The sequence below is a fragment of the Nothoprocta perdicaria genome, unplaced genomic scaffold (assembly GCF_003342845.1).
Source record: "Nothoprocta perdicaria isolate Ctin4 unplaced genomic scaffold, notPer1 scaffold_3, whole genome shotgun sequence".
NCBI classification, from domain to species: Eukaryota; Metazoa; Chordata; class Aves; order Tinamiformes; family Tinamidae; genus Nothoprocta; species Nothoprocta perdicaria.
Window position 1 is genome coordinate 4,034,228 of NW_020455532.1, and position 23,699 is coordinate 4,057,926.

The window sequence follows — 23,699 nt, forward strand, 5'->3', positions numbered from 1 at the left end:
GCTGTACAAGCACATTTACTGTTGAGCTTGACTCATTTTGCGACTTGCCAAAAAAACGGCCACCTGAACATTAGTCAGCCTCATTTCCGGGCTCCTCTGTTGGTTTTGGTGCTTTTCGTCTTGCTGCCTCAGTTTCTCCATGGGTAAAGTTGACCCAAGAAACTTTATGCTCTTTACTTAAAAACTACTTCAGCCGTGAGGTGAGAGCCAGCTATGGCCTGCCAAGTGTGAAAGCTGTATGTAATACAGGCAAAAGAGAGGCTGGGAGAGACTGTAGCTGCCCATACAGGTACTTCAAAGCTTMTTCTGGAAAATTCAACTATTTTTACTCCTGAACATACCTTGAAACAAGTTTGGCGACTACGGAACTTTCAGATGACCCTAATCCTGAAGATCAGCCTAAAAATGTGGATTAGCTTGCATTTCTCTGTAAAATTGCATCACAGTAGTACTTCAGAAATGAAAAACTTGCAAGCAGTAGAACAAATAGATGAGACAGCTTCGCTGAGGGGAAGCGCGTGCCGAGTCAAGGCTCGGTCACCAGCTGAGGTGACTGAGTGGGAGGGCCACAACATGGCGGCCGGAGGTCTCAGTTTCGYTGCCTTCTGCTCCCACTTAGCCCGCTCCGACACGACGAGGCCTCAGGACCCGCACGTGGCACCCGGCATGGCTGGGCCCGCGCTGATAAAGAGGAGCGGCAGAGGGATGCCCGGCCTCAGCCGGCAAGGGGGAGCCGCGGGGCGCCCGCGTGCGGCGGCGCGGGAGGCCGCAGCCCCCCCAGCGTGGAAGGAGGCGGGCGCCAACCCGCCCTCTCCCCGCCCGCCCTTAAATGCAGGCGCCGGGGGCGCTGGACGGTTTTGCTGCCGTCCCCTCGTGCCGGCATGGACAGGCTGCCCCGGCGCCTCCCGCTCCTCCTGCTGCTCTGCGGCTGCCTCTGGCCGTGCCCGCCCGCCCGGGCCGGTCTCCACTTCAGGGAAGGGCAGCACTGCTACAAGCCGGCGCGGCGGCAGCCGGCCGGCCTGAGGTGAGGCCCCTCGCGGCCCCCATGCCCGCGGACACCCCGGCCGCTCGCGGCCTCTGGGACGGTTCAGGACGCGCAGCCCCCCCGGGGTGTCCGCGGAGGGACAGGGGCGAGCCGGGTCCCCAGGCCCCGTCACGAGGGCTCGGTCACGTTGTCCCGTGTCACGTGCTCCGCGCTGCTGCCGGATCGCACGCCTCCTCACGAAACTCTGGGGGGATTTTCTGTCTTTTTATATATATATAGATATATATAGATATACACACACACACAAGCAAATAAGTATATAAACCCCCATATATCTGTGTGGATGTATATACATATACGCATATATATATATATATATATATATGCACACATACACAATTCCTGTTTGCTCCAAAATGCAGACATCAGCTTTTTTTCCTTTTTTTTTTTTTTTTTTTTTTTAAAGGAACCAGTGCGTTTTGGGTTTTTTTTTTGATTGTTTTGTTTTGTTTTGATCTCACTACAGGACTTACCCTCGCCCACATGAGTACCTGGACATCTCCAAGCTGCCCGCAAGCTGGGACTGGAGGAACGTGGATGGGGTCAACTATGCCAGCACCACGCGGAACCAGCACATCCCGCAGTACTGCGGCTCCTGYTGGGCCCACGGCAGCACCAGCGCCCTGGCAGGTACACGCCTCAGCTGGGCTGGCTCTTGCTCCCGGGGAGCTGTAGCTTTTGGTAAACAAAGGGTGTTTTCAGCTTGCAAAGGTATAAAGAGCAGGCATAAAGTGCAAAGTGCGAGGGCTAGAACAGCAAAGACAGGCTGAGAGGAGGATGGCAATTCCTACTCTGACAACTCAAGACTTTGGTCTTTAGAGGAAAAGCAAGCAGACTAAGGCTATCTCCTCCCTCTCACAATTATGCAAGTGTGGGGGGAATACTGAAGCAGTTAAAAAGCTGTTTGCAGAAGGAATACACTTAGTACTTCTACAGAGCTGCTACTAAAGGCCAGCAGTAAGAACTGGGGTTTCTGCCCCTCTTTTTGGCAAGGGTAAAGATAAAGACGCTCAGCCCAGCATTATTTCTTCACTTTGCTGATACCCTGTTCTGCTACATTATGTCCAAAGCAGTGAGGGGCTCCTGTTTTGCAACTTGAGTGATACCTAGAAGATGGGGAGATGAAAGGAGCCGCTTCTCAAGTRAGAGGGCCTGTGGGGCATTAGCTTGTAGAGCCTTGTTAGTCAAAAGAAATGACTAACACGCTACAGAGGCAAATATGGTTTTCTCTTCCCCTTTTTGAGTACAGGGGAAAGGAAAATAGAAGTTTGTTTCAATTGGGGGAAAAAAAAATCTAGAGAAAACACACGATGGTTTGCACACAACTACTTTGGTTCAGTAACATCCTGCAGAATTCCTGTTTGATTAGGGAGCTTGTTATAAGGATTAARCCTAAAGGGAGAATGGAGGAAATGGTGAAGAGGACAAGACCTTACAGGTGTGCATGAGGAGATGGCAAGACTTGTGAAGGATCCATTCTTAGGCAATACAGCAGTACAGACATATGAAACGTGCTATGATGTAATAATTACTAGACAGATACATACTTAAGTTTCTAACTAGAGTTAAAATTTAAAAGATTGAGTATATGTATATGCCTTTTTTTAAAGTATAGAAGTTTGCTTTTTAAAAAAATGAAGGTACTTTTATCTGCAAGGAATAGTTACAGCATCAATTATTTCTTTCTTGCCTTTTTTTTTTTTTAATTCCTCATAGACTAGACTAGGATAATGCCCCATTAATTCTTGTGAAGCATTCTACCAGTTCTCTATCAAGTACCGTCAGAGTCATAAGTACTAACAGGATTTAAAGCACTCTAGTGGCATTAGTTAAGACTGTTACTGCACTAGAAACATCAGCATATAAATACAAATTATGAGTTTTTTTTTTGACAAACAAGTAGTGCTTCAGACAAAAAAAAACCAGTATGCTGAAACTTCTCTGAGATGGTATAACTGCAGTATGTTTACATAACAATATGGATAATACCCCTGAATGCTTTTCCTTGATTAAAGATTGCAAAAATTATCTCTCAGAGGTGGAGACCTGAGATGCATGGGCTTATTGCTGATCCATATAGGACTATCTACTTCTGTTAAAACGAGAGTGAAAACTGTTTTCCTGATGTATTTGAGACCTCTTTTCTCTCAAGGCAAGTAAACAGATTGGGAAGTTCTCGTGGGATTAAAGGGATCTTACTCAATTACATATTTCTGCAGAGCTTTTAGTGGAAAATTCTTCTAATGGAAGCATCAGCTTGCACACTCAAGTTAAGTCATAGTGTGAGTCTCACCATCTAAACCAGAGGCTTTTTCAATCACAAATACTGTTGCCTGCAAACAGAAGAGTAATCAAGGGCGCAGTCTTAATATTAGTTGCCATGAATAATAGCTCTGATACTTCAACTAACAAGCCCCATTCCTTATTCTTACAGATCGAATCAACATAAAGAGGAAAGGTGCATGGCCTTCTGCCTACCTTTCTGTCCAGAATGTCATCGACTGCGCTAATGCAGGGTCCTGTGAAGGTGGAGACCACACAGGTGTTTGGATGTATGCCCATGACCATGGCATTCCAGATGAGACCTGTAACAACTACCAAGCAAAGGATCAAAGTATGCTACCTACTGAATTTGCTGTAGGGTTTTAGCCCTGATTTGTCAGATCATAGTGCAGAGAAATAATAGTTCCTTAGGTTTTGAATTTATTGGTTTCTGCCTTTTGGTGTAGTACCTACCTGTTGCTTAGCTGACAAAACAGGTTTCCTTACAGGTCAGCATGTGTGGTGCTGTGTCTGTGTTGTGCTCCTTTTAGTTTTTTATTTTAGTCAGACAGCATAGCGATAAATCACGTCCAAACAGGTTTGTACTAGCTATGTTGCTTAAATTTAATCTCTTATGTCTCTGCTATACAGTCTCCAATGTACTGAAATATTCAAAACCATCACCTCAAGCTAAGCAAAGCAGAAACATAACCTTTGTATGTTCATGTCTAACTGGAATTGAGAAACAAGTTTGAGTTATTTCATCATCCCGAGGCCTTGTGCTGCTGAAGTAAGGAGTAATAACTTGTGATTGTATAGACCTTTAAAGTGCCTTTAAAAAGGATTTAGCTCACTGGCAAAGATATGTGTTAGTAATTATTCTTAAGCTACGAATAACTGCATCAGTACTATATCAGTACATGCAGTACTRTTAATTAAGGTAAAGCATCCTCTTGTGGTGATAATCTCACTATTGCTTTGTAGAATGTAAGAAGTTTAACCAGTGTGGAACTTGTGTTACCTTTGGAGAATGTCATGTGATACAGAACTACACTCTCTGGAAAGTTGCTGACTATGGCTCTGTCAGTGGAAGGGAGAAAATGATGGCAGAAATCTACACAAATGGACCAATTAGGTAAAAGGAAAAAGAACAAACCTTGAATGGTAGCAAAACAAACATAGCTATTGCTACTGTGCAAATGGAAATACTTGAAATTTCTCTGCTCTGACAGATGTGAGGTGCTGTGGCTAAGTGGCAGACTTTGGGTAATTTGTAGTTACACTCACTGAAGTTAAAATGCAAAAAGTTATTTAGTTACTTTTTTAAATAGGCTCCCACTTCCCTATGTAAAGATGTTTACTCTGTTTTATTACAGCTGTGGTATAATGGCTACTGAAAAGTTGGATGCTTACACTGGAGGACTTTATACTGAGTACAACCCCTCCCCTGTGGTGAATCACATTGTATCTGTGGCTGGTTGGGGTGTGGAAAATGGAACAGAATATTGGATTGTTCGTAACTCATGGGGTGAACCCTGGGTAAGAAAAGAGTGGAAGAAGCATGCGTGCAAAAGTTACTTTAAAGAAAAGATGGAGGCCACTTTTTTTCTTGCAAATGGGAAACAGGAAAGGTTGCCTGTGGATAGCAAAAATAAGACTTTTCTTGAAAAAGACTAGTCATTAGAAAATTAAACCTAACTAACTTAAGACAGGGCTAATCAGCCAAAGGTACTTGGCTACTCTTATCTCAATCCCAAATGCTGCCCTTCCTGACACACAGCTCCTGTTAGAGGCAGCTGTAAATTGCTGTTAYAGGCAAAAATGAAGTCATGTACCCAGAATAGAGGGAGGAGATGTAAATTCACCAAACTGCCACTTCAAACAGGGCTGCCCTGTGAACCCATTGTTGCACTTTTTACATCAGCCTGGGAATTAACTCATCCATGTTTGGCAGGCAGAATGGATGCACTAATACATATTTTCTAAAGTTAACTAATGTTTTCTAATTCACAATGTTATGCTTATAGTAACACAAATTAATCCTTTACAGGGTGAAAGGGGGTGGCTGAGAATTGTGACAAGTGCATACAAAGCTGGAAAAGGAGCAGAGTACAATCTTGCTATTGAAGAGGACTGCGCATATGGAGATCCTGTACTTCCTTGAGTCTRCACTGAGCATCTTTAGGAACTACTTGGTTTGAAAGCTTCCCAACACTATCTTTTTGTTTACAGAATAGTCTAAAATTCTTTCACAGTTCACTATAAGCAGGCAATTCTGCAAGCGTAGCCCAGATAGCAACACACAATGACTTGGAAGAAAAATAAATACAGAGCCAAGACTACCTGCCTGCTGACAGTTAGCTTTAGGTGACTAAAACACAAAACAGTTCAAGCAATTATCCATGGAAAAAAAGTTTGTCTGCCTTGAAACACAGCATTTAAATGCTATCAGCTTACTCACAGAAACTGTATAGATAAGTCTATTTTTTTTTTAAATACAAATTCTGTAGATATACTAGGTAAAAAAACAAAATGAACTTGATGTACTTGTTTAGAGCTCATACTAAACTTTAGCAAAGTATCATAATACCAAGGAAATATCACCTAAAGGAGATGAAAAAGCTATGTCTGGACAGGATATATTCATAAACTAAATTCTATGTTATTTCTCTGGTCACCTAATGAAACAATATTATTGCTGGACTTGTACAATGCAGTTACTTTTATCCAACCAGAAATGATGAAACAGGAATAATATTTATCAGTCTTTGCTTTGATTGGCTGTGCTATTTTTCTCCTACAGCAGCAAAGTATAATTTATGTCTGTCATCAGAGTTCCCTTCACACTAATACAAGGAAAAGGAGCCAGTTCTCTTGCTTAAGCCTGGCTAATTACTAAGAGACAATCAGTGCCATAACAAGTGTCATTAACTGCCACTCTTAATTACATTTAATAAACTGACATTTTAATACTACATGATTGTATGTGGATTATAAGTGCTTGTAAAGAGGCACTTTCAACTGTCTTCTACTGTTCTGGTACCTGACTTGCAGTTTACTGCAGCAGAATAGCCATCCAAAGCTAAAATAGAATCATACTCCTTTAACATGACTTTATGATTTCATCTTGTGAAATGGCTTGGTGGGCATCATCATCTACCCAGCCACTATCAGGTCTTTCAATGAGGGACAACAGCGAGGGAAAAGAGGAGGAGAAAAAAAAAAAAAAAACAACTCAGCCTTTCACCTATACTTAAGGCTGAAATGCAACTATGAGAACACTGAGTGGAATTCTGACACAGAAAGAAGAAATGTCCAGATACGGTAAAACACAACATACCAATCTCTGAATTATGCCTCATTAAACTTCAYAGCCTAAAGCTTTTCAGGGGTACAGAGAAGGAAAAAACAGTCTCAACCTGAAACTGACTCTCTTGCTGTGTTCCCATTTCTGCAATTTATCATGCTTTTATCTGTGAAAGTGAGGGAAGTTGTCTTATTATTCTCAGAAAGGTAAATGGTAAAGATTTGTAAAAGATTAAGATGTCCAGTGTCTAGGAGGGAGGTGAGGTGGGAGTACTGTGTAATTAGTTTCTGGTTCCAAGTATTTGATCATCAAACAGAACAGCTTCAACTCTTCTTACAAAGAGACCATCTCTTSTACTTGAGGTTAAGCCACATCCTGGGAGACTTTGAATCCTGTCTTTTGTAGTTGCCTTAGTGCATGATTTTTGGGAGAAGTTGAAGCATTACATCCAGTTAGTGTGCTCTCTGTCCCCTACACTATTCATGTCTCCAGCCTGCAAGACTGAGCTCAAATAGGTGTTTAGGTAAAAGACAAAATCCACAACTGAGAGGCCTGAGAAGTGTGATGTTCAGTTCCATCTTTCTCTCCTTTCATTTTACCCCAATGTAGCTAAATACCTCCAAAGTACCAATGGTTATTACTTCAGCTGCAGTGCCTTGCCTACTCAAGTCTTACACAGGATGGTTATGAACAGGGGAACATCTTAATACCACCAGTACTTTAACTACCTCCAGTGACCCACAAGAGAGTGCTGAGGAACACAAGCGTTTTAAGTAAACCATACCAGGCTTGAACACAGAAGGAAGCCGAAATGTTTGTTTCAGAACTAATCCAGAAAGCTCAATCACMGTGGGGATTAGCTAATGGAAAGGAAGATACGTTTCCTTTCAAAAAAGGAATAAAAGCCTTTATAGTTGATTGCTGTCTCAATCATGAGCCTGTTAGCTTGAAGAGTTCATATCCATGAATCAACATGACAACAAAAAAGAGGAAAACAGTTTTGTTTATAAGCTTACACCGAGTTGGACTTTTAAAGTCATATAACTACATCTTTTAGAAAGGTTTAGAAAAATAGATGTTTAGAAAAAAATCCGTTCCTTCATTTTATACAAATAGTATTTACATGTATAAAGGGAATTCTCACCTAAATATACAAGAAAAATAGTGCTCTTTTGAAACTTCAAAGCTCTTTTTTAAAAAAAAGCCTTTATTTAAAAGTAAGTTATGGTCTAGGGTGTGTTCTCCTCTGTTTAGGATCAATCATGATAGAGAAATTTGAAAACAAGTCACACCAAATAGTATCGATTTTTTGCATACATTCATGTTTAACAGTAGAACTCTGACATGGTAATGAAACTTACCAGTAATATTTGGTGCACCTATTTAACAAAAAACATACAAAAAATCTGAAACAAACAAAAATCTAGAACTCCAGTTTTTACACAAAACATGTTTCTTCATAAAAGTAAACAAACAGGGTTGTTAGATGTCTAATGTAATGCAACAGTGAAAAATAGGCATTCTGGATTTTCCAYATCACAGATCTAATCATACAAGCTCCTTTATGTAACTCTCAAGATCAAAGCTTAGTTCACTGAAAACTAATCTTGCCTCTCTATCTGGTTTTCCTAAGAGCTATCATAAGAACATGAATGGAAAGTCATGTAATGAAAAATACCATTCGCAGAACAAAAATAATTTGTTTCAGCTACCACCTTCAGAATAATTAATTTATACTGATTTGTGTAACAAAGATCCTGAACTATCCATTTTTTTTTTTATAAATTAATCCATTTTTCCAAAGTACCTCATGAGTCCTCTGATATGAAGCTCAAGGTCACTGTGCAAATGAACTAAATGTCCTTCAGCTCTTTCTTCCTTGACTTTTTTTTTCCTCCCTGYTATGTTGCCCAGTTACAGAAACTTMCTGGTGGAGAGTGTGGCAAAGCAGTAACCATACGTTCTGCATTCTTGATGTTTCCGCTGCTTAGTTCATCATAATAAAGTTAGATTTGCAGTGAGCTTAAAACAAATGAAAAGACAGTGTTTCACTCCAGTATACCTGTTTGCTTGAATTTCTGCATTACATAAAGTAATTAGGATTTCAGGCATTAAACATGTCATCTTATTCTCAGGTAGGAGTATATGACAAAAGAGTAACACTTAGAGGGGGGGAAAAAAGAGAAAGTAGTGTAAATTCTCCAAAAGCAGGACTTCTCACTTCTACCCATACATTCTTGATTACATAGAAATTCCTAAAGATAGTTCCCTAAAACAGAGGGTATATAACCTGTGAAGAGAGTTGTCAGGCATACCCCCTCCTTTTTTAAAAAGAGTTATAACAAATACAGAAGGAAGTGGGTATGAAACAGATAATTTTGCCTTACCTATAAACTCAGTGACAGGATCATGTTCACCTTCTGTTTTAATAGTACCTGCAATACTTTCATTCTCCAAGATTGGAAGAAAAAGTTGTACAAAGTCTGAGGTGTATGGTGGAGCAATCACATCCAAAACCTGAAACAGTAGGCAAAGGTGGATTATTCTTCCAGTTGAATAGGTGGTTTAGGCAATATCTAATACACAATATTCTTATTGAAGGCATATAAATAGTTGTACTTTTAAGAACTCCTGTTCTCCAAGTGATAAACTCTGTATTCTTGTAGTACTCTACCCAGTAGCTTAATACTTTCACAAATCAGGATCCAGTAGGACTATATCACATCCTTGTGACTATCACTATTTTTTTATATATATATATATATATATATATATACAGAGTGCACGCTATATATTGATACATATATACACACACACACACATATATATGTATCAATATAATCTCAAAATCTGGTTTCTTATCTTGAAATATATTTTAATCTGAGATGACTTGAACTTCAGTATCAATCATAACTAACTGCTTGGATGTTATTTCTGCTTACTAGTCAACAAAAATATGGTTGCTAACCTCTGTAACAAAGTATCTGATGAGAGAAATATCTGTATCTAGCTTCTCCAGACATTTGCGGATATAACTGACAACAGGCAGAACATATCCACGACTGAGTAAGTGCACCATTCTATCCAAGAGAGTTTTCTTCAATTCCAGCTAAAAAAGGGAAAGAAAAAAAATGCTGAATGAGGAGAAAACACGAGTTAGAATTCCCTTTCAATATTACTCATCCTTATTGATTCAGTATCTGTCATGTTACTTCTTTTGAAAGGACAGGATTTCTAAACTCCATAAAACTGCTGTGACAGCAGAAGCAGTTATCCTCACTGAAAGCAACACAAACACCGAATCCTTTGAGAATCACCTGCTCCATTACATCAAGTTGAGAATGTTCTGTTTCAAAGAGCTTGACAAGAAGCTGCAGAACTTGGGGATGAAGGAGCTGATGGCACGTACTGATCTGCAAACAAGACAGCCAAGTAAGAACATTAGAATTAAAAACATATTCCCTCTTTATCAGACAAGCTTGTTGAGTGCCAGACAGGGATTTTTTTATTTTTAAAATGTTCTACTATTGCCTCCTTTGATGCCTAAATTTCCCTAGTGTAAACATAGCTGAGTTGACAAAACTAATTAACTAATTCTGAACTGAAATAGATTCATTTCCATGTGTTTACTGAATTACAGCAAGTGTCAAGTATTAAGTGAACTGGATGTAAGTCAGATACCATTAAAAAAAAAAAAAAATTGTTCTCCAGCAAGATTTTCCATATCTTACCTCATCCAGTAATGCCAGATGCACTGGCGTGTGATCAGTCTGCAGCTGAAAATATCGTGGTTCTGACACTGTCCAGTCCACCCACTTTAATACACCCATTGCCACCACTGGAAATCTGCAAAAGAAGAGTTCATTTAGTAGGAAGCATTCAGGGAAAGAACAGTACATTTTAAACATCATCTTTTGAAAGTTACTTTTGGACCACATTTTTACCTATTCTACAACAAGAATTTTCTCACAGAGTTCCCTGCAAAAACACTTCCTTTTAACATTTCCTGTTGACAAGCAGCTTGGGACCAGTATTTGCTCTCACCTGATACACTGATAGAGGGTGCTCAGTTCTGCAACCAACTCTGATGCACCTTTGTTCTCATTACAACATAAGTTGTGAACAGTTTCAATGGCTTTTGAAGTTGATTTGAGTTCATCTTTGTTTATGCTGACTCTCTTATTCTGAGGAGAAAGAGAAGAGGAAAAAAAAAAAAAAGCGAGACATGAATAAAGAGGATATCCCTGGCTACTTGAGGAGAGGGGTTGCAACTGGCTATAGGACTAAATTCACGTTACATTTCCTAAAATGCAGGTTCACATGCAAGTTTTAGAACTAARTAAGAGTTGAAGCATAAACATTTCCCTTATCTAATCCCCTAAGAATTACTGTAACTATTTTAGTTTATAGAATTCATCTTCCTCCAAAAAGCACATACAGTTCTAACAGATAGTAGATATCTGCTACTGATATCCTTTTGGATAAACTAGAATACAGAAAGACAACAAAAATATCCAATGCAGTGAAACTTTCACAGTATGATTTGATCTTCAGAGGTATTCAGGATTGACAGTTCCAAATATTTCAGTTGACATAAATCAGAATACATTATTTTAAACTAAGAAATCTCTTAACCATAGAAGTTCTTCAGCAGTTATATCACTGTAGTTAAAAAGAACATATTATTCACAGAACTGAATATTACCTTTTTCCACATCTCTACTACACTAGCTGCGTATGCCAGTATGTGAATATATTTATGTTTGTGGTCCTGATTGATCTTAGCACCTGGCTTAAACAATGACTGCATGAAGAGGTCCAGAAAAGCAGGTACTCGAATCTGTGAAGGAAAGGAATGGTTTATGAGAACCTAAGAATTATAACAAACGTCTAAAACCAAGATTTTTGCATCTGACGAACCCTGCATAGAATAAGGCACTAGCAAGAAATTTTTGTCTTATGAATACATTAGATGTCTGGGCCTTTTAGGGAAACTTATGGCATTAAAAAAGGAAAGCTAATAGGTGTATGTATGTATGTAACTTTTACCATTTGTTATCAGAAATCATGTTAGAGAAAGACTGTGAAAGGTTTGAAACAAATTACCTACCCCTATTTAAAAAAAAATGCAAAAATTGAGATTATCTTCTTTTAAAATAAGTTAATTAGTTCTTTTCTAACTTTAATGCAAGCAATTATAGGAAAGGAAAAAGAAAAAAAAACCCAAACAATTTGGAATGGAGAAAGAAGAAAGAAAAAAGAAAAGCAATGAAATAAAGAGACACTACTAACCAGTTCTACTGGAGGCGGGTCCATGCTTGTAAACATTTTGAACAGGACAGTGATATCTGCTGGATTCAGAGCTCCTTTCGACAACATTGCACCAAGTGCTTGACATGCTCGAGGATAGGAGGCAGCAGTACCCAGTGCTAAAGTGATCTGACTAGCATCATGGCCTCTTGATAAAGAACATAAACATTCATGAGAACTTATTTTCTTAAATCAGAACTTATTTTCTTAAATCGGACATACTATTTTTAGCCTTAGGACTGACCCCATCACCTTGGACAATTACAAAAATATGACTGTATTTCTCTTATTTCTAAATTATGCAAAGAACATATATATTTTTTTACTAGATAGACACTTTCTTCAGCTCTTAATTCTTGCTATTTCAAGTCTCTTAGAACAGGACACTGAACCTTTCAGTTGTTTTAAGGATTATGGCCAAAGTAAAAACCACTCAATTGTAAATGATTGCATTCTACCACAGCATTTACAAAAAGGTAAGAACTCCCCCTCTACTGGTACAAGAATGCACAAAAGATAACAATTCAWATTACAGTGACTTACCTTGCACAAAGAAATATAGCAAGCACTTACTTTTCATGAGCATATCGCTGAACCTCCTGAGCGATCCGCCTGACAGCTGACCCTCCCTGCTCTTCTTGGGCTAATATGGACATCATAGATTGAGCAAAGAGATACGTGTGTTCTCCATGGCACACCATCTTCTGTGAATGCACACAGCAAAACCATATCAGTCAGCAAGAAATATGCCAGTATTCTTCTATGAAAACTTCCCTTAATAGGAAAGGTTACACTGAAATGTACTACTGCAAAGAAAGAAACAACAGCCAGTAAAAAAGTAGAGGAAAAAAAAAAACACAGCATCACTATGCATTGACATCATGCAAGAACTAAGTATTAAATCTTTAATTTCTGGATTTTAAATGCTGGACTTGAGAGGGAGTCATGACCTACTCATTGTGCTGCACTTTCGCTGCAATATATGTCACCCAAGTAAAATGCCACACAAATCTCACTACACTATTCCACAAAAAAGAACTAATCACTGACACAGATTAGAACAGAATTATTTTAATTTRCCAGAGGTCTGACTAGACTTCTCTTTAAATATTGCATTAAATGTGAAATAAGACATATTTATTTCATCTTTATACAATTAATAAACATGTCAGTTAAGCAGGTTCCCATTCTTCCCCTCCCCAAAAAAAAAGAAAAAGAAAAAAAAAAAATCATGGTGACTGAATAGTCAGGGTTAGGTAGCAATTTTTTTTTAAACCTAGATACACCTTCGCTTCAAAATATTTTGCAAGATTTTGTAGGACTTCAAGATTTTCTACAACCATGCAAGAATTTGTACAGCCTATCCTGAATTTCTTTTTCCCCCCATATGAAAGAGAAATAAAAGTATTACAGCAAACTCAGGGAGGTTTTTCTCAAGGTTTTCTTCTCCTCCATCTAAAATTGTTGCCAGAGATGTACGCAAGACTCTAGAAAAAACTTCCAGCTGYTGACATGCTGTTGAAACGCTGGTTATTTCCCCTTGATATCCAGCATCAGAAATAAGCTACAACAATAACAGAAAAAAACCCCACAGAATATATTATTTAAGTTTATACTAGAAATACCCGAGTCTGGAAGAACACAAAACRTAAGAGGTGTTTCAAGAATTTGCAAATACAGATCAAAGAAAAAAAAATTACAAAAACAATATGGAAAAGTAGAAAACTACATTTACCACTGACAACTTGTAACATAATTTCTTCTACAGTTAAGTTCTTGTATTSTTCTGATATGAATAAGCAGTGTTAAGAGGAATACAAGAGACATGCAAGCAGGACAACAGCTGATATTTAACACCAGAAGRATTAGGAAGCAGTATTCTCCATTTATTAGCTTGAATGTATTACCTTCACAGTAAAATTAAGCATCAAGCAGTCTGGATGTGCTTCTGCCAGCTTGTAGAAGAGATCTCTCCATGTAGTATGTGCTATCATTTGCTCAAGCCAAGCTGGAGTCTGAAAAAAATTAGAGAGGAAAGGAGGTAAGAATGTCTAGTTGTCAAGATACTCGGAAGGAAAACTTCTGAGTTTTGTGAATCCTCTAAGTTGTGACACAGATCAATAATAAAAACTAAACTGTATCCAGAATTTAAGTAGCCACTGAGAATGCCAATGAAATATACCTGATTTTAAGAAACAATAAGGAATAAAAATTCCTTTCACAGAAAAGGACCTTGGCAAGAGAAAAGAAGCTCTACATTATACCTCCCACTCCATCAGATGAAGGAATCTATAGAAGACTCACTCACATAAAGACAGCAATGTGGACTCCATACACACCTCTCCTTCCTCTGTAAAGATGGAATCTGCTTTCCGAGGATCAAAATGCTTGATAAGTAAGCTCTTCAAATGATTTTCTACAGTCTCCTGAACTTGCACTGGCTCAACACCTGTACAGAAGGAACAAAAAAAGGTCAGCAGATGCTGCATTTCCTGCATAAATGTTTGGGATCACAGGTTACACTAGTCCTTTTCTTAAGCTCTCCTCATCAGTCATGTAAACAGCAATGCCAGTCATCTCACAAGAGGAACAATTTATGATATCTTGTAACATATTATTTACTGTCAYGATACTGAAAAGCGCTTATAGCCTTATACAGAAATGCTGTAATACACAAGTGCATAAAGGAATTGCAACATGTATGCTTAAAACCTCTTCRCAACAAAGAGAATTTAGTCACATACAGGTGAGAGCTTTCACACTATCCACTCGTCACATATGATCCAATGTGCCACCAGTCCAGGCATTTCTAACAAAAGCCACAAAGCGGCACCGTGCGGCCTGTCCTACCTGTCTGAATGAGCCACTCTGCCAGCAGGTTCACAGTCTGGGCCACGGCAGTGTAGTTTTCAGACAGCAGCTGGATCACATTCTCTGGGGAACCTCCTGCTTGGAAATACCTGATGAAAGGATTAGAGAGGAATTATTTAAAGTCATTATTATATTAAAACAAGCAAACAGACAGGTGASGTCTCAAGGGAAAACAGTGGCATGATCTGTCCCTTTATCACACACTTCTGCAAGGAGCTGGGGGTACCACCCACCAAGCCGGCTACACCTACCTTTTTAGTGTGTTAAATATAGAGGGCTCCATGATGTAGTCCCGCGTGGAGAACTTCTGCAAACACTCCTGCTGGACGCCAGCATCGTCCTCTCCCTCGCCGTCCTCGTCGTCCTGCTGCTGGCGGGGGCAGCCACGTTAGGGCCTCCTCCCCGCACCAACACACCCGGGCCTCCTCTCAGGGAGGCTGCACGGCGGGCTCCGCGCTCCAAGCCCCGGCCAAGCCGCGGGCCGCCCGCCCCGCCACACACGGGCCACGCAGGCCCGGCCGCCGCCGCCCCGCCAGGACTCACCGCGCCGCCGTCCGCGTCGTCGCCCCACTCCGCCGTGCTGCCTCCGAAGTAATCGGCATCCTCCATGGCTCCCCGCGGCCGAGGAAGCCACGGCGGCGGCAGAAAGGARGCCGCGGCCGCCTCCCCCTTGGGCGGAGCGGCGCGGAATGGCGGGCGGCCGGAGGGCGGAGCCGCGCGCGGCGGCGCTGCCGTGACGGGGCAGCGCCGCCATGAGGGGCCAAACGCGGGAAAAGGGGGGTTCTGGGGGAAAAAACTCGTTTTTCTGTCGCTTCGCGGTGGCGAGGTTTTTAGTTTTAGTTTTAAAATTCCTCACACYACAAAAGCTCTCCAGAGCCGAGGGCGATCGAAAGAGGAGAAAATAGATGTGTGGTTTTTCTGAGTCGAATTTAGCAGCAAGCGGTTTCCTGGCACTTACCAAAGCATGAAGAGCATATGGGAGAAAAAAAAAAAAACAAGTAACAAATTAGTAGCAATTATTAACCGTTACAGTCGTGATGAAAATAAAAATAATTAGCAGGTAGAAAACTGTTGGACCTTGTAAAGAATGGTGAAGATAAGTGGAATAACAGTGTTTGTCCATGTTTACGGCCCAGCACCAGGGTAAATCTTATGTCCCTCAAAACTTCCAAGAGAATAATATTGAAACACATATTTAAACTATATATATATACACATATATATTATATATATAAAATAAACTTTTCTGGCAGTAAACAAGACTTTTTCATAGTGCCCATAAATAGCATCATTGGCCTCACAGCTGTTACTGGGTTCATTTCTAGCAGCAGAGAGAAGACCTGAGATGCAAGAGAGCCAGGTTCCCTTTCCTTGAAGGCTCTTTGGGCCTTCCGTGACCACGTGTGTTGTCGCACATGAGGCAGAAACACAATTTGTCCCTGCTGTCCATGGAGTTGGATCCCAAGATCTCCCTGGTTAGTGCAGGTTGTCCTGAGAGTGGAGGGGGCTGCCAGGTGCCACTGGGGTTAATCCCAAAGCCTCAGCAGAATGGGAAGGGGATCAAATACCAAAATGAAGAGATCCTGCAATCCAGCTTTGGGCAAAGGGATGGGAAATAGTGAAACTAAGAGAAAAACACACAGAATCTCTTTGTTTCTTTTCCATTGATCCGGTTCTCAAGTTGTGTAAGAGCTTAAAGGTGAGGAGGAGGAGGATGAGGGTGTGTCCTGGGACTTGGGCGGCTGCCAAAGTCTTTGCTGATTAATTATTTAAAAAGATTTCATTCTTGTTATTATTTTATTCTTGTAAAATATGAAATATTTTTAAAAGAAGTCCATCAAATCTTGGATAAAAAAAAAAAAAAAAAAAAGAATTCCTGTAGGATCTTCAAGAAACGCGTGTTTAAGTACAGCCAGTGCATGTCACATTGTATGACACAATTATGTAACCTACTACGCAGAGAATAATGCTGATGACTGCCTGGAATTCTGTTCCCTAATTTCTAAACATATTTTATGTTTTTCTGTAGTTATTGACGGATGCAAAGTTAACATATTATATACATACTCACATATTAGACAAAATGATAGAAAATAATTATTGAATCACTTTTTCAGTTTCAAAAATAAGTATCTAAGGAATAATTTAATTTGTGAATATAAACTGAACAAGTAGAAATAGGCATACCTAGGTACAGTAGAGATTTTCTAGCCTTACCGCAGAGTAGCACTACCAGAGTGTTACATCGCACCACATACATAATTATCAGTTGTTGCACAAGTCTTGGAAATAGCAGTGTTAAAACTTCAATGTAATCTAAAAACACATATGCAAGAAAAGAGATTGGCAGAGAAGGAGGATAAGAGGTACTCAAATTCCTAAGTGAAATAAACAGATCTGCAGCGATAATGATTACATGTTCATACTAGGAACAGAATTGTGGAAGGTTTAATCTGTCTAAACAGTCAAGGAATTCAAAGAAAATTAAATTTTGGATGCTGTTTATGTGTATTTAGAGTAGAAGATAGGTTAGGGCAATGAATAGGAACATTAGCCAGTTACAAAAACTGCAATGCTGCCCATGYTGTCAGAGCAGCATTAATTGGTATGTTAATAACATGCACAGTGCTACATTGGTCTGTCTTACAGACTCTGATCCCATTGTCATCCATCTAATATTTGATTCTCACAGTTATTCCAGTGTCATGTTACAAGATACAATTAACATCTGCAAAATGTTTTGTTTCATCCCATTCTCAGGATAGTATGTGTGTGACAGAGTGGGGTTTGGGGTTCTAATGGCATTACTATGAATTTCCACTAAAATCACATTAACGGTAGCAATACACATGAGTAAAAAAAAACATCTTTGGCTCTGCAATTGCCCTGAAGTCTGTGCAATATGGCTCTAGCCCCAACGAATTTACAGCCTCATTGCTGCTGCAAGTACAACATGGACTTGGTTTAGGAAGGGGGTCAAAGCATTAATCAATGTCATTACACTTCATAAAGGATATTGATGGCTTTTGTGTTAGCATGAATAATGTACATTGATTATCTACATATGATTTATAGACCTAGGAGATCCTCATTCTTTACAGAAGGCTTAAGTAAATATGCCTTCTGCAAGAGACCTCTTTGTATAGGTAGGAGACACTTCCTTCCCAAGATGGAAAGGTTTTTGTGTGTCTCCTAGGTAGGATATTTGGATCAGTCAATCTAGGCAATTTCATTRCACTTAGAGCTTATGGCTCAAAATAATATGTTAACTTAGAATTTTCAGAGGCGGTAAAAATTTCATGCAGTGACCAAAGTTGGGACTGTCATCAAATATGGAACTGCTGATGATAATCTTGCTACAAAATCTACTGCTTAGCTGGGCAGACAAATCAAACAGCTCCCCATAGCAACTGCCTCTGAGGAACTTAATATTACTGGAACATAATGCTACTAGTAATTGCAGCATCTTAATCTCAAAACTAGAAGTTCTTTTTGTCTTTATATATTTGTATCTCTTTATTTGGATAGCAGTAACAGAAAATTAGTTTTCACTGTTTTTTAAATATATAATGAACAATACTCAAAGCATTTACTTTCAGCTTTCCTTGAGAAGAAAACTAGGGACTGCACCAGAGCCTGACATTAGCTGGATGGCCCCTTGCAGGAAAAGTGCAATATCCAAGCTTTCCCCATCCCGAGTCAATAAACAAGAGGCAAAGTCAAATAAAAAAAAACCCCAACAGTTTCAAGGTATAATTTAAACTGTGATGAAACACTAAGTGTACCAGAAATTGATTTTGCAAACTAGACTTTTACAACTCTGAACGGAAACAATATTGGCTGTCCTCTTGTGCTTAACTATGTTCCCCCATATGCATCAGTGTTTTTTGAAGTTTTAGCAAAATGTTCACCACTGCATATAATAAAAGCACTTATAATTTACCTGAATGTCCCTGATTTTATTATCCAGCAAATGAGCACAATATATTTCTTCCTAAATGCATAATTATTTGATTACATTTTATGTGTAAAATGTTCTTTACTCACAATTCCCAAATATTGAGATCTTGATGAAGCAGTGAACATGTTACAGATAAAGGTCTGAACCCCATAAACCCTTTATGAAGGCCAGCCTAGAGGCTCTGCAGATGCTTTGAAGCAGCAGTAGAGGCAACCTGGAAAGCAGATATGGATGTGGAAGAGCCAAGCCCAGCGCAATGTGGAACACCGCCAGTCTTTTTTTATGGAATTGAAGCTTACCTACATAAAGGTCAGCAACAGCTTTACTCTAGAGGAATAAAGAATAAACCAAGTATCAAGTGCTCCAGCTTTAATTCCAGCTTTAATTCAGCTGTCAAAGTTAGCCATTTGTTTTTTGAGCGAATTACTTAAAATCTCTGCTTCAGTATTTTGTACTTAAAAAAGGTGTTGACTATAGGAGATAGCTGATCAAATCACAAAACTTAATTTTGGTTTTGTCCTAGAATAAAAGAGAAATCCCAAATAGAAGCAACTGACTTCCTACAAAAATATTTGCCTTTTATTCATGTTTTCAAACCATATCTACCTTGGAATTCTCTGTATGCTAATTGCCTCTTTGCTGCTCACCCCCTACAAATGCTTTTACCATAAATTTTTATTTCATAATTGTTAGCCCTTTACAAATTAGCCAGTACATTCAACTAGAGATAAGTAGGATAACACAGCAGCATCAAGTTAGGCTAATGAGTTTCGGCTGAAAAGTTCTTGCTTTTTAAGCAGAACCTCAAGGATAAATTTATTTATTTATTAATTTTTTTTTTGTACCTTATGGTTCACAGTTACTGGTAACAGTGTAAATTCTAGATACCGAACATGGCAACACTTTGCTAGGTAACTGAAAAGTACTCAGAGACAAAACAAGAATGTTTTTAGGAACAAGGGAAAAATAACTAGCTACCACATTGCAGGCAAAATGCTGTTCTAAAGTCTCACTCAGCATCAGCTTAGAAGTTGGAACTATATTTATATAGTGTGGATTGTTTAAAGAGAATAGCCTTACAATGGGCACAAGATGAGCCTATAGCAGAAACATTTTATTGTGTCAAAGCAAGTTCCAGTTGACTTGCAGGTGGACATTTGGACCCATTAAGCTTACACTTTACTTAAATATCCCCAAGTTTCGTCTATAGCCTGGGTAGTTGGTGTAAATGTCACTGTTCCTCAGTTGGGAATGTCCTGGCCTTTTAGATAAACACATTCTCTAACTTGGAAAATTTGTGTAAGAATCTCAACCTGGGTCACTTACCTGGAGAATGAAGAACTTCCCCTATAAATATATATATATATATATATATATATGGAAATATATACACATTTTTTTTTCTTTAACTTACAAAGTGAAGAATTTAACAGTCTATTTGTCTTTCCCCAGTTCCTCTGAACTTTCAACTTGGTTGTCTCATAACTTCTTTCACAGCTGCTCTATTCTCTCCTATCAGCCACAGAGATTCCAAGAGCAGTTTTGGGGCCATGATTTTGGACCAAGTGATCAGTTGCAGGCTCCCCAGTTTTAATCACAAATATGGTAACAACAGCCATTGCTTTTGCCAGCGTTGGGCTTCCAGACTCTGCTATAGATGAAATTTTGTAGCCCAGTATAGCTTTGCCCTGTGGGAAGCAGAACTCAAGATTAGCACCAAAAAGTGTCATAAAATTTGATACTTAAGACTTCATTTTGGATATTGTGTCTTCAAGCAAACAGACAACAGAGATTAAAAACACGGAGATACAGATGAATCAGCATACATATACTTCAGCAAAGACACATTGCCTCCTATGGTTGTAGGTTAACAGAAGTTTAAAATGCCTTTCAACAATACTTTTAAGCCCAAAACGGGCATTAATCTGTTTTTATCACTTTACTCCTCCTTATGGCCTTTTTATGGAAGCTTTCCTAATATTGCCAAAACAAAACTGGCAATTTAGTAAAAATAAACTGTAACGGAAACTCTTTCCAAATATCCTCACCCACAAGCCTGATGTGGTGATTCCCAATCTTTATACAGCAGCTCCTTTCTTTACCTGAACTCCACCTGCACACTAGCATTTTACTTGCATGAATGATGCAATTCTGAAGTTATATCAAATACAGAAAAACCATAAACAGAAACACTATATTCACTATTATTCATATAAAATTCACAGCCTAGAAACAGCACTGAGTTTGCATAACAGAACAAAACCACAGAATTCTCAGCATTATCACCTCTGCCCTAAGCCTGTTCTTTCCCCAAATCCGAGCAGCAGTTGTACATTCTGAACAAAAGTGTTAATCATCTCATTTAGTAAAACAACTGGGTAAATTAAAGTGAGGAGATACATTCACATTTTAATTTAGAATTTGCCTAAATTTGTACTGGCATCCCCAGTCTTACACAGCATGTTATATTACATGAAAGAAACCTAAGATCAGTTTCTTTTCCTTTAAAGATTTATCATTCCCTCTGCATCAGGGGTGGATTGAAAGTTGAAAAGCTTTTGTTTTTTCCTGTTATTAAAATACAGATTTTTGAGGCAGACTAAATTTGAAACACTGTATTGTATGTTTTTAAGTTAAAATTATTACCTATTTGTTCAGTTACCTCTTGTTGAATAGGTGTCAGTGAGCACTTCTTGTTGTTAACCTAGAAAGGACCCTGTTTTATTCCTCARTCAGACTGAATTTACAAAGCACAGTAGTTAAAAAAAATCTTATTATTTTTATATGTTTAATGCTGTGAGAGATTAGTGCCTCCCCATCCTTCCCCAGCTGCTTTTCCAAGTAGAATTGTGCTTTAAAATGCAACTATTTWGCTCAGCTCAGTACATTAAAAGAGATAGGATAAAGATGAGGTGAAAATCTAAACTGAAAACAATTAATTATCAAGCCAGTCCTCAGCGACTGAGATTTTAGTCATCTGTGCAATATGGAACGGTACTCTCTAGCAGGCTGCCTACCCAGTAGCTGAAACACACCACCCATAACAAATACTGAGCCAACCGGTCATCAGCAGGGTTAAAATAAGTTTGTCAAAACTGTAACGCCTATCTTGTCAGTCACCAGTGGGGTGATGTTTTTTCAATGTAATGGCTTTGAACAGCAGAGATTCAGAAATCTCCTTTGTAGCTTATTTCATTTACAAAGACTGACCAAAGTTTCTTACAGTAGAGAAAGACTTTTCCCTGGTGGATGTATTTTCAGAAATAACAAGATGTGGAAGAGGGGAACAGTTTTGTTCTAGTAGTAGAAACAATAATTTGCTTTTAATTAATTTTCCTGTAATATAAACTCAACTAATATTTTAGGGATGAGGATCTGCTCCTGCACTARTCTCCACTGCCTACATTTAATGGACGTGACCCTACTTCTTCAGTGATGTTCAGGAATTACTTTTGCAATCTTAGGCATTTGTATAGCACCAACCACCAACAGTGTGATCACTAAGGCACTGGATTGGTACTCTGATGGCATGGGTTCTACCTCAGCATCTGTGTTTAACTTTTTATGCAAGAGTATTTACATCTTTCATTTTTCTTGGTACACCATTTTCTACATTTGAAAATAGGATATAAAACATCCAACATCACTTAGAAGAATATTGCGCCATTATTAATTACAAGGTGCTCAGATCCTAAAGTGATGAACACTAGTATTTCCATGCATAGATTTACTGCTAAAAGAAAGTTATGCTGCAGGTATCCATTATGTGCAATATACTCGAGCAGAATTAGCTCCAGTTCCCCTAATTAATTCCCCATCACATGCTCTGAGTTAAATCCTATCCTCAGTACCAGTGGTTCAGAAGAGGTTTCAGATAAACCAAGATGAGCCAGTAGGCTCCTGTTTATGACAGATGATCCAGCATGCTTTCACAAGCTTTACATCCCTGTCTATTCCTAACAACTTACACCGTCCCTATATAATGTCAGCATCTTCAAAGAGAGCAGTTTTTAGACTTTCAGAAGCAGAGAAGTAGCTCAACCTTTAAAAACTCATAGTTATTTTACCTCCTCATACTATTGAAAAAAAAAAAAAGAATGAAACTTGAGGAGAAATATCACTACTCTGACTCAGCAGCCAGTGTAATGCATATGTGCACTGATGTACAAATTGCTAAAACTCCTTGGGTTGAAATAAGTTACTGCAAATGCACAGTAGCTGATTTTGAAACCACAACATCTCTACAATTTATTATTATTTTTACAAAATACCCAAAGTGATCAGACCATATTGTAGGTTACTGGCTTGCCAAAGGTTATGTTTTTAAATCAAAACCATTTCTGAGTTACAGAAGTGCCAAAAACAATCTTGAACCAGTATTTTTTTTTTAACCACCCCCCATCCAACAGAACAGTTGTATAACTTAAACCAGAAACAAGAGTTTGTGTTGGAAAGTGTTTAAAAACCTACCCACCAAATCATGCTTGAGCAGAAGCGTTGTATGGCAAAGATTTAGTTTAGGATAATTTAGTGCCAAGATATAGGCCCTCTATGGGTTTATAATGGAAATACTGACACAACCTTAACTACAGTGATGCAAATGTGCCCTAAAACACTGTATTTGTTTTTATTAATAAAAGTGGTAGTGTTTACATTTGTAAGTATCTTACACTTCAGCATCATGATGAATACTGAATAGAATGAGTAAAGTTTTGGCTGTAAAGTCAGAAGTTTCCGAACAGATGAATGAGACAGAAGTGAAAGTCCTCAATCATGAAAACAAGAAGTTCAAATAAATAAATAAAACAAAATTAGGAAAATATGGATAAGCATTAGGTTGGAATGGTTCAACTAACTGCAAATTATGGCCACTAAATTAGAGACAGAAAAAAACACAGTTACTTATTAAATAGCAAGCATTAAAGCTTTATGGTCTTCTTCTT

The 23,699-nt window shown here is 38.9% G+C and overlaps 2 protein-coding genes across 2 annotated transcripts; one reads left to right on the forward strand and one right to left on the reverse strand.

The window, feature by feature from the left end:
- The first annotated feature begins 867 nt into the window (after window positions 1-867).
- Window positions 868-6,244, forward strand: CTSZ (cathepsin Z). The gene is made up of 6 exons (XM_026042235.1): window positions 868-1,024; window positions 1,512-1,675; window positions 3,480-3,659; window positions 4,292-4,442; window positions 4,684-4,846; window positions 5,358-6,244. The coding sequence occupies exons 1-6, from the start codon at window positions 882-884 to the stop codon at window positions 5,469-5,471; spliced, it is 915 nt and encodes a 304-aa protein (XP_025898020.1). The 5' UTR covers window positions 868-881; the 3' UTR covers window positions 5,472-6,244.
- Window positions 6,245-8,038: 1,794 nt separating this feature from the next.
- On the reverse strand, window positions 8,039-15,446 carry NELFCD (negative elongation factor complex member C/D). Its single transcript, XM_026042234.1, has 15 exons — window positions 15,339-15,446; window positions 15,047-15,162; window positions 14,775-14,884; window positions 14,264-14,373; window positions 13,832-13,939; window positions 13,336-13,488; window positions 12,498-12,628; window positions 11,907-12,072; window positions 11,320-11,454; window positions 10,659-10,798; window positions 10,346-10,460; window positions 9,932-10,027; window positions 9,583-9,723; window positions 9,002-9,131; window positions 8,039-8,636 (listed from the first exon to the last, which is right to left on the reverse strand). The coding sequence occupies exons 1-15, from the start codon at window positions 15,402-15,404 to the stop codon at window positions 8,602-8,604; spliced, it is 1,752 nt and encodes a 583-aa protein (XP_025898019.1). The 5' UTR covers window positions 15,405-15,446; the 3' UTR covers window positions 8,039-8,601.
- Between the last annotated feature and the right edge of the window lie 8,253 nt (window positions 15,447-23,699).